The 11,018-nt window shown below is 45.4% G+C and overlaps 1 protein-coding gene across 1 annotated transcript in view; it reads right to left on the reverse strand.

Annotated features, from left to right (window-relative positions):
- Window positions 1–1,418, reverse strand: part of E2f3 (E2F transcription factor 3) — a 79,293-nt gene extending 77,875 nt beyond the window's left edge. The window contains exon 1 of the mRNA XM_004640151.2: window positions 663–1,418. Within this exon, the coding sequence (XP_004640208.1) occupies window positions 663–1,034 (372 nt within the window). The 5' untranslated portion in view covers window positions 1,035–1,418. The remainder of the gene's footprint in view (window positions 1–662) is intronic.
- Between the last annotated feature and the right edge of the window lie 9,600 nt (window positions 1,419–11,018).

Genomic DNA, 11,018 nt, shown 5'->3' on the forward strand with positions numbered 1-11,018 from the left:
CCGCGGGATGCGCCCAGGCCGGGGCTGGAGCCCCGGGTCCGCGCGCCCCGGACAGCCCCCGTCCCAGCGCGCCCCCGGCTCCCCGTGGCGTCTCCGCCACCCTGCTCCCCGCCGCGCCTTTGTTGAGGGGCGTACCAGGTCCCCCGAAGTGTCCAGCCAGCCCCTACGCTCCGAGAACGCCCCAGGGACCCCCGGCCCCGTAGGGGCTTCCGAGACCGGCCGAAAGGAGAGGGATCGAGCACCGAGACAATCCCCGCAGTTTGCACCCCCTGGGCACCCCCCCAGCCCCCGATCACTGCTCCCTCCCCCACCCCTTCTCCATCCGGGGCGTGACCCCTTCCTACGCCCAAGAAAGAGGAAGCTTCGAGTTGGAGGGGAGGGGAGAACAGGGGTAGGGAAAAGTGCAAGAAAAGAACCGGGGGCCCCGAAAAGTTTCGGAGTGCCTGACGTGGATGGCGCTCGGTTGGTCCCCGCTGCCCCACGCGCCGGGCCGAACCCCCCGACCCTCCAGACGCCGGGGGGAGCGCGCGAGTCTAACAATGAGCCCTTGCTGGGCGCCAACAGCCTCCGAGCGTCCGAGGCCCGCGCGCTCGGCCCGGCGCCCCCACCCCGTGCGGCGAAGCCCACCTCCCGTCCGGCCGGGGCGCAGGAGAGGGGATTACCGGAGGCCCGCCGCCGCCGCCGCGTCCCAGCGCTGGTAGCTGCTGCAGCAGCCCGGCTCTGCCCGAGGGTCCGTGCGGCGTGGTGTAGAGCAGACTGCCGGCCGTCGGCTCCGCGCCGGGGGCGCTGGGGAGGAGGGGGCCGGCGGCGGCCGCGCCGCTAGGGAGGGAGGAGGAGCAGGAGGTGGTGGACGTGTTCGTAGTGAGGATCTGGATGTACGCGCCCGGGGCGGCGGCGGTGGCGAAGCCGGGGCTGGCTAGCAGTGCCCTTTTGTCCATGGAGGCTGCAGCGGCGGTGGCGACGACAGCCGCCCCCTCCCCACCCCCGGCGGTCACCAGGTACTGCTCCAGGGCGGGCTGGATCCCCTTTCTCATCTCTCGCTCCTGATCTTTTTAGTGTTACGGTATATTAATGTATTGCTTTCAATTTCTTTATTATTTGCAGTCCGAGTTTCCAAGTCTCTCCTTCTCTCCCCGCCCGGCGCTTCCGAGCCCCTCTCTTTCTTTTTATTTTTCCGCACCGCACAGGCCCCGGGGGCCAAAAATAATCGGGGATCTGAAGAGAGGAGGGTCCCGGCCGCACGGATATTAGGCCCCGAGAGGGGATGGAAGCGTCGGGGGCAGCCGATGCAACGGATTGCGAGGCGGCGGCGGCAGCCCGGGTGCTGCGGCCGGCAGCTGAAAAATGGCTCCAGGAAGCTGCTGCTGACAATGAATGAAGGGATACGGTTTACGCGCCAAGGTCCTCCCGCGAAACTCAGATTTCCCGCCGGCTTTTCAAACTATTTTTGCATATCCCCGCCCCTCAACCCGCCGAGGACCGTTCCCACAGCCCATTGGGTCTCTGCCTCCTTACTTCATCCCCAATCGTTGTATAGGGCCTCAGCTGGCTGGTTTCCATTGGATCCTGTGTATCGTGGTTACCGGGGCGACAGGGGTCCTATTTGCATAGGCCTCTTTGATTGGCTAGAAGCAGAGCAAGTTTTTTTTTTTTTTGTTTCTTCTCTCCCACGGAAGACCACGCCTGGTGCACGTCCCGCCCGCGGGGGCCGGCGCTACTGACCTGGGCAGGGACTCCGCACCCCGCAGACTCAGTGTAACGCTGGTCTGGTGCGCGAGTTTCGCTTTTGTAAATTGTCAAGGTGACTAAGGGGACACTCTCGGGAACTCTCTTTCCTTTGGCCAGTCGGTGTGCTCGATGAGAAAGTACTAGAGACTTGCCTAAATATATTTCAAAGGCAAGTTGGACCGTGCGGCGATGCCTGGCAGGTGGAAACTGAGCCCTTTAAATCAAGGGTTTCTCCCTTCCTGCAATCCAACCAATGAGGCGACGAGAGCTGATCCCGAGGCCAATGCTGACAGACAGAAGCATGTGGGCAGACAGAACCGTGGGGGGCAGGAGGTTGGGCCGACGCGATTGCGGGCACCGTTTAGTTAGCATTCCAGATCATTCCTGGTGGCTTCATTATTAGCCTGGGTTGTGTTTAAGTAAAAATTAACTCTTTGTCAAGTGAACCCTTACCGCTAGTATTGGTTGGAGTCCAGCCGGCATACACTCCTGGCTTGAAAGAGCCAAGCCAGTTAATCAGGGCTAACCTAGAACTGATCTGCGGGTTTCTAATCCGCCAAGCAGTAATCCGAAGAAGTGCAGGCTTTCTGGATGACGTGGTGCTCCCAATGCATGCGCCCGGGCACCAGCAAAGTACATCCTGGGTCTCCTAGGAAGTCCTGCAGCTGGAAGTAAACATGGCAACTCTAATCTAGTCCACCATATCTTTAGAGAGGTTTTTCTTGTTTATTTGTTTGACTTTTGTTTTTTGTAAGTTAGAATTTGGCATCAGGAAAATAGAATGAATTTACTGTCACACTGACTTCTGTATAGGTGGAATTATTTAAGGGTTTTAGGAGTGGAAATTCCACCGGTGAGACTGAGCAAGAACAGAGACCCCTGCAGGACTGAGGAGAAAGGTGTAGATGTTAAAATCCCAGGGCCTCGTTTATAGTTCCAGTCACAGAGAACTGCGCCTAACAGCTGCTTAAATCGCACTCAGCTTGGGCCCTTTCACTAGACTTTCATATTATTATTATTATTATTATTATTGTTTTTTATTATAGTATTAATTCCCCCAAACTGAAGCACTCAGAGTCTTACACGAGGTCTGAAAAGATGGATCAGTTCAGGCTAGGGGTACTTAATACTGTCTTACCTTTTCTGAAACAAGCTGAGTTAAAAGTACTATTTATTCCTGAACCATGCTCAGGGATATATTGATTTTGCATTCAAGGTAGCTGAGGATCCATGGCCTGCTACACAGACATATGGTGACTCTGATAGAGCTGACTGTCTTGAGGGCAGATAAGGTCAAGTTCAAAGGGCAGAGATACCTGGTTGAGCTAGCACTATAATGGGAACTTCCTTAATCTTGTTCCATCAGTGTTGCTTTCCACCGTGGAGCACTCTATTGCTATGACTACTCAGATATTACCATCTGTACAGCATCACCGGTGGTATGTATTTGGGGGTGTTAGTGGACATTCCAGGGGCAGGAAGGTAGAACATACCGTTATAGTAGGCCCACATCTTACATTAGAGCCACACTGGGACCCCTACTTATTGTGCAAAATTAGGCTCCCTGTGATTGCAGTGAGGTAAATGCGACAACCACAAGAACATAAATGTTCATGACTCAGACTACCGGTGATTCTGGTTTTAAAATCTTGGAAACATTTCTCATTCTACCATAGCCAAGTTATATTTCAATACAGGTTATTTGGTAGAAAAACATGTTTTGATATTTTCGGTCTAGTGGACCTTCACAATGAAGAAGAAAACGTACAAAAAAGAAGGAAAGATGTTGCAAGATAGAAGCTAAAATTTGAGCTAGGCTATCTATTTGTGGAGAGGTAGCATGATTTAGTAGAAAGATAATGGCCTTGGGAATCAGAATGGCTTAAATTCTGGCTCTGCCACTAACTTGCTGTATAGCTTTAATTTCTAAAAGCCTGTTTTTACACAGGGACCTCCTCTTGCAATACCCATTTTGCAAGGTTCTGCTGAAAAGAGGCAATAATAAATGTAAAGTGTCAGGCATATAGCAGGTGTTTAGTAAGTGGCAGCTATTTATGATTCCACTTATTTGTACACATGCTTAACATTTGTACACATGCTTAACAGTTCTTTATAAATGAGGCTAACTCTTAGCCTCTACTCTTCCTAAAGTCCCTGGATATCCACTTGCTTAGATAGCACTCAGCGTGAGCCCCTTCACTAAACTTTCATTATATTATTATTATTGCTATTATTATTACTATATAATAATGTTCTGGAACAGTTTTTAAAATTTATTTTATTTACTTATTTTTCCATAATTTTATTGAAAAACAAATAGCAATGAGACAGTTTCAAACCAAATTGGTAGGACAGTTTCAATAATTAACACATTGCATACATTCTTCCTAGTGGTTATTTGCTGTACAAGATGTAGACATGATATCCCATTTACAGGACAGTTTTTTTAATTTTAAAAAATGTTTATTTATTTGGTACAGGGTCTTTGCTACGTAGCAGCTCCTACTCATAGTGATCCACCTGTCTCAGCCTCCCTGTCTCAGCTTCCCCAGCACTGGGATTACATGTGTGCACCACCACACCCAGTTTTGGTGGCCAGCTCAGTATGCCCAGGACACAGAGCTATCTCCCAAGCCCAACAATTGAGTTTTGTCCCAGATTGAGTGCTGTCCCGGTCAGTAGGGATTATAGAACCCTGCCTCAGAAATTCAGGCAACACAAAGTCAGCTCTTCTGTTCGTCCCACTCCAACCTGCTCACCCACTAGTGGCTGCCTTTGGGCTCGTTTCTCACCTGATTCCGCCTTACTTGCCCTTGAACATGAATTCTAGTACTGGAACCACATTATCTTGCTGACCACATCCCTTCCATTTCTCTTGCTTTAGCAACCAGGCTATTTCTCCCAGGATTAGCCTGTGTGGTTGGTTGAATTGTGGTCACCCAAAAGATATATCTATGTCTTACTTTGTGGAATCTGTGATTCTGTGTGACTTTACTTCGGCGAAGGGGGTCTTGTAACTAAATTAAAAGTCTCAGGATCATTCTGGATTATCTAGAGGTGGACTCCAAATCCAATGACAAGTGTCCATGTAAGAGAAAAATCAGGAGAAAAGCATGTGAAGATGGAGACAGATTGGAACGAGCCACAATACGACTAGGCACACTGAAAGCCATCAGAAGCTGGAGAGGGAAAGGGACAGAATTCTGCATTCTCTGGGGAAAACATAACTCTGACAAAGCTTTATTTTTTATTTTATTTATTTATTTTTTGTGGGACCAGGGGTTGAACTCTGGACCTTGCGCTTGCCAGGCAGGCACTTAATGCCACTGAGCTATCTTCCCCGGCCCACCAAAACTTTAATTTTGGGTTTCTGGCATCCAAATCTGTAATAGAATAAATTTCTATTGTTTTAAACTGCCCAGCTTGTGCTAATTTGCATGGCAGCCTAGGAAATTAATACAGCCCCTGGTCAGGTGACTTCTCAACCTGAACTTTTAAACCTCTCAGCTCCTGCTCACCTCATTTCTCTCTCTCTCTCTCTCTCTCTTTTTTTTTTTTTTTTTTTTTTTTTTGGCGGAACCGGGGATTGAACTCAGACCCTTGCGCTTGCCAGGGAAATGCTTATTCTACTGAGCCATCTCCCCAGCCCCTCACCTCATTTTTATTCCTAGCAAAATACCATTTCTTGCTGGCCACCAATGACAGTAATAGCTGATGTCAGATATAGAGCCTGTGGGCAGTTTTCAGGGTATTGCTTGGTGACCTCAAAGTGCAGATTCAGCTAAGGAGCCTGAGAAAATGCAGATTCCCAAGGTGGCACCCAGACCTAATCAGAATCCTTTGAGGCAGAATCCAAAGATCTGCATTTGATAGGGTTTTCTTGGTAATTCCTTTGAGTGCTGAGGACTGAAAGCCAGATTGCCAGATACCTTTGGATTTCTTCTACCACCTTCCCTTGCTACAGCTAGAGCTGCCATTCTGTACCTAAACCCTCGCTAAATCTCTGGATTCATACACATACTTATTTCTATATACATACAGATATGTATATATACACACATACATGAATATGTACATGCTATCCATATCCATATAAAGTTTGACATAATCTTGATGTCACTGTCCATTTTCAATTGAGAAATTAAGACTGCCAACATTCAAAAAGTCTATAAATCATTCTCAAGGAACCAAATGGCAACAATGTATGAAAATTCAATATTGATTCCTGAGATGGAGAATTACAGTTTTAGGGGATTAAGGAAATTGCACATTAATGCAGCAAAAGTTTAGATTGTGCCTTTCATTTAGTTCAGCTAAATCTAGTTGCCATGTTGGATTTGGAATATATAGTTTAAATTTTAGGGTCTGGAGAAGATACTTTAGGTTGGATGGAGTTTAAGGCTTTTTTAATGACATTTCATTTAGTTGCCCACAAAGAAATAACATCCTGTTTCATCTCCCTGGTTTGGAAGCAAGAGGAGCATCCTCTTAAGCCATCATCACTTCAGACACTAATAACAAGATTGCTAAGTGTGTATCCTAGAAAATTGACCATTATAGTTATTATAGATAGTGCTGTAGATACCATTATAGGGTTTCTTGTCTTCAGTTCTTTGACCAAAAAATTATTGTTTGGACAAATATATATATATATATATATATATATATATATATATATATTATTTCTGACATACAACACTGGTCTCAATCATATCTACAATATGATTTCTGACATACAACACTGTTCTCAATCATATCTACATTCATTTCTCTGGTTCAAGTCCAAGATCTCCATCCTAAGCAGGGCAGTTTTGATGGGGGTAGTCCACAGCACACACTGTGGGAAACACTCCCATGTAAACATTTATGAGCAGCAATTTCTGCACTATAACTTAGCTTCTTTGCCAACTAGGACATAGAAAACGCTCTTTCATATAGCATCTTTTCTGCAACTAATGTTACCATTGTTAATATGACTTTATTTGGACTGTCCTGTGAATTGGCATTACTTCTTTTAGTGAAGTTGTTTCTCAGTTAATAATAAGCACTGTATTCAGAAAAAAATACACTGGAAGGGAGAGAAAGGTATTGCTCAAAAGTATGTGTTTCCTTGCCTATTTGGAACATATTTCTTGCAATAACAACAAAAAATAAAGAAAATCAAACAATTGAGGCTTAATGTGTTACCATAAGGAAAAGTACTTTTAAGTAAAATTACCACCCAGAGCCAGAAATGAAAATTTGCCTGTACCTGGAAGTCTTTTGCATGTATCCCATTTTGAGCACCAAGAGTAACCATTAGCCTGACATTCATAGTCTTCACCTCCTTGTGTTTCCTCAAAGTTTTATCACCAAAATATGCATGTCTAGGAATCACAGTTTAGTCTGGCCCATTTGCAAAATGTCACTGTGTCTTTTAAGTCTCTTAGTCAATGGATACTCATCTGTTCCTTTTATTTTTTACAATTTATCTTGAAGAATGCGGTAGGTTGAGTAGTAGCCCTGCCCCCAAGATAAGTCTATTAAAACCTATGAATTTGACTTTATTTAGTAAATAGGGTCTTTGCAGAATAATTAAGGTAAGCATGTCAAGAGATCATCCGAGATTGGGCCCTAACCTAATGTGAGAGACAGAAAAGAAGATATTGGGAACATAAAGCAGAGTGAGGCAGTGCCGTCTGCAAACCAGGGCTGCCAAAGTTCACCAGAAGCAAGGGAAGAGGCCTGCACTCTGCCCCTCGGAGTCTCCAGAGGGAGCCAAGCCCAAGACTTCTTGACTTTGGACTTCTGTCCTCTGGAACTGTGAAAGAATACCTTTCTTTCTTACCTCTTCTCCCTCCCTTTCTTCCTCTTCTTTTCTCTTCCCTTTCCCCTCCCCTCTTTCTTTACCTCTTCTCCTTCCCCCCACCCCCGCCCCAGAAATGGAACCTGAAGGTACTCTGTCTCTGAGCTACATTCCCAGCCCATCTCTACATTTTTCGTTTTGAGACAGGGTTTTACTGATCTGCCTAGGGTAGCCTTAAACTTGAACTCCTCCTGCTACACCTCCTGTAGCTGGGATTACAGGCATGTGCCACTGAGCCTCGTTCCTCCCAGTCCATTTTGACCCCATCCCCAGCAATTTCTTCTATGTAGGGAGTGCTGGGGTGAGTTTGGAGAGGAAACTAGGTTATCCTGGATCTTCAGATTTTCCAGCCCCAATCCTTTGATCTCACCTGTCCCTGAAGGACAACCCCTTAGCTTTAAAGATGTTCCTCACATCTGTCAGTGGCACCCCAGGGGAATTCTGTCAACTGTCTGCGGGGCTCTTCTGATCTGGAGTCCTGTAGGTACCACCCAGTTCTTCCCAACACCCTCACATACTGCTTGCTCTTTCTTACTAAGGATTGGCATCTGTGAAAACATGTCTGGTGCTCTATGTTAAGAGGCAGAAATCATGCACAATTAAATAACTGTAAATAATTAGCAGGGGAGATTCTTGTATTTTTCACCTATTTTTTCACTTCCTTGATCTTTGAAACTCTCACTGCCCTTGTATTTGGGTAGTGGTGTGATTTAACAATTTTGTCTCTGCTGTCCATTTGAAAGTCTAGTTATTGATCATTTGATACAATGAAGCAATTTTCCGTTTTCACAGGACCAGTAATAAGCAGAAATGCACTAAATCCTTTCCCCAGAATTTGGCTTTTTAGCCAGTTTGAATTTGTAGCTTTTTTTTCCCCCAGTGGAAATTGTGTTTCTCAGACTTGGGCTTTTAGGCTTTAGTCCTTTGAATTGTGCATTGTGAGGTTTTAAACTTTAGGAATTTTGATCATTCAGGATTTCAACCATTAAGATTATGGCATTTGGGATCGTGTCTTTCTGGATTACAGTCCTAACTCAGTGGAGAGTAGATGATTAGACTTCTTACTTGGACACTAGCCTTTTTTAATCTGGAAAAATCACCTCCTTTTCCCTCTGACCAATCAACTTTAGGAGGAATGATCTGGAGCGGGGAGGAGGGACAGTCCACCCACCCAGCAGCAGGTGCTCCCATCCTATTGATAATGGAAGTAGAAGAGAGTGCTCCCGTGCTGCATCCTCAGCCCTAGTGAGGAGCTGACGCCGTGAGGATGCTGCTGATGCGGGGGGAAGCAGGGGAAACAAGGAGCAAAGGACATTCTGAGGGATATCTTCTCTGATAGCTGGTTTTGTCTAGAGTTGACCTTAGTTTTTGTCTGTCCAGAGTGGTATAATAACTATCAGGATCAGGGAAAAAAAAAAAAAAAACCCTTCTGGTGTCCATGGCCCTATTCTTGCGTGGGTAAAGGAAAACATTGATCCGAATGGGAAAGCTGCACACTATGGGGCAGCTATTATTTTAGTTTTGGCTTACAAGAGGAGATAATTTTCTCATCATCTTTGAATATCTTTGTTCCTTCTCTTCCCAGATTGCTGTGAGTTGTTCCTCACTAGAGGCTTGATACACTTCTTGAAAGCAAGGGTAGTTTCTTGCAGAAATGTCTCCATAAATACTTGTCAATTGATTGATTATGTATACATTGCCCATCAAATCATAGCTATCCAAGATATGTAAACAACCTGCCTTACAACATAATTCCTGCATGTCATAGTGAATAGAAACCAGAAGAAAATGAAGCAAGAGAATAGCATGTGTTACACAGACATGCTTGTTTTACTGCACTGCCTAGTATAGAATTGATCGCAGAAATATGCAGGGACTAATGTACTTCATATGAATAACCATTAGACTCTGTGTTCACAGGTAAATAGAAATTACTTTGCAGGGAAGAAAGGGTGGCAGCAAGGGGATGGGGGTAAGAAGGAATGCTTGCAATAATTGGATGAACATTTGGTAAAATTAAAAGATAAAACCTAAAATGAAAGCCTGATGTCCAGCTTATGTTGATCATCGCTTCGTAAGAGCTGCGATTTTGTCCTTTGCACTGCTGCAATTCCAGTACCACTGCAGACCCATAATAAGTATCTGTTGAATGAATGAATGAATGAATGAATGAACACATGAAACTACAGAAAAAATTCCATCTACGTGAAAAATGAATAGACTGAGCGGTTTTTCCAAATTGAAAGGTTTCATTTCAGACATTGAGTTTTCTGTTCAAACAAAAGCTTCCTGAACTTAGATAAAGATAAAATGACACTGAAGCAGACTGCAGTGCTTAGTCTGGTGATGTCATTCCATCATCTTTACCAGCAACAGGTTCTTAGCACAGAAATGGTAAGTCATTGGGTGTGGGGAAAGGCACCCCTGGTCTGGTGTGCATAGGAAGAGTTCTAGGTAATTCTGATGCAGAGCCAGGCCTGAAAGCCACAATCTAGGGACTCACTGAGCTCAGGACTGGATGTACCAGGGGACGGGGAGTGTTCATGTTGAATCCTTCACAGCTGGTGTCAGTGTTCACCTTAGACTCCTTTCCCTACCTCTGTTACTACAATTTCGTATTTGTGGTCTTCTAAATTGCCCTCAGAGCAGATTAGAGCTTGTCAGAATTCTCAGAAGTATAATAGATGCTCAGTGAATGTCTGTTAACTTATATAGTTTCTCCAGAAAATTTGGGGATAGGACAGATAGACTTTTTTTGTTCTAGTCATCTCAAACAGAGCTTTCCCTTTTTGCTGTGTCTCTCTCATTTTTCTTCACAGCATTGCAGTGGGTGGGAGAGGACAGATAGTTTCATTCTTAGTCTGTAGGTGAGGAAACAGGAGTAGAAGAAGTATTTATTAATGTGTCTTTTGTTGAATAGACAAGTTAAAGCAATCCTAGGACTGGCTTCCATGGACATTATTGTAGCCTGTATCTAGATGTCCCCCAAAGCCTCTGTTATGGTTTGTGTCTAGGTGTCCCCCCAAAGCCTCATGCAGTCTTGGGGTGGCTTCTGGAGTTTGTGATTGGTTATTGTTGGTGTGGATGCTGCACCTGCCCTGGGGCAGGTAATTTGCATTACAATGTAAGGAAGGAAAAAAAATGTAAGGAAGAAAGAGAAGCCAGCTGCTTGAGCTGCTGCTACTCCCTTGCACCCTTGCTCTTTGCCACCACCATGAAAGGTTGCTTTCTGCTGTGTGCTGCTCTGCCTTGGAGCCAGCTGAGTATGGACTGAAGCCTTCAGTAACTGAGCTAAATAAACCTTTCCTTGCTTCATTTTGAATGTTGGGTATTTGTCCCAACAACGAGAGAAGAATGACTAAGACAGCCTCCTGTAGCCATAGATGGGGCTCATTGGATGTGGCTGGATCTAGAGTGTGTGATGCTGGGATCAAGGGTGTGATGC

The sequence above is a fragment of the Octodon degus genome, unplaced genomic scaffold (genome assembly GCF_000260255.1).
Source record: "Octodon degus isolate 3935 unplaced genomic scaffold, OctDeg1.0 scaffold00119, whole genome shotgun sequence".
In the NCBI taxonomy this organism is placed as follows: Eukaryota; Metazoa; Chordata; class Mammalia; order Rodentia; family Octodontidae; genus Octodon; species Octodon degus.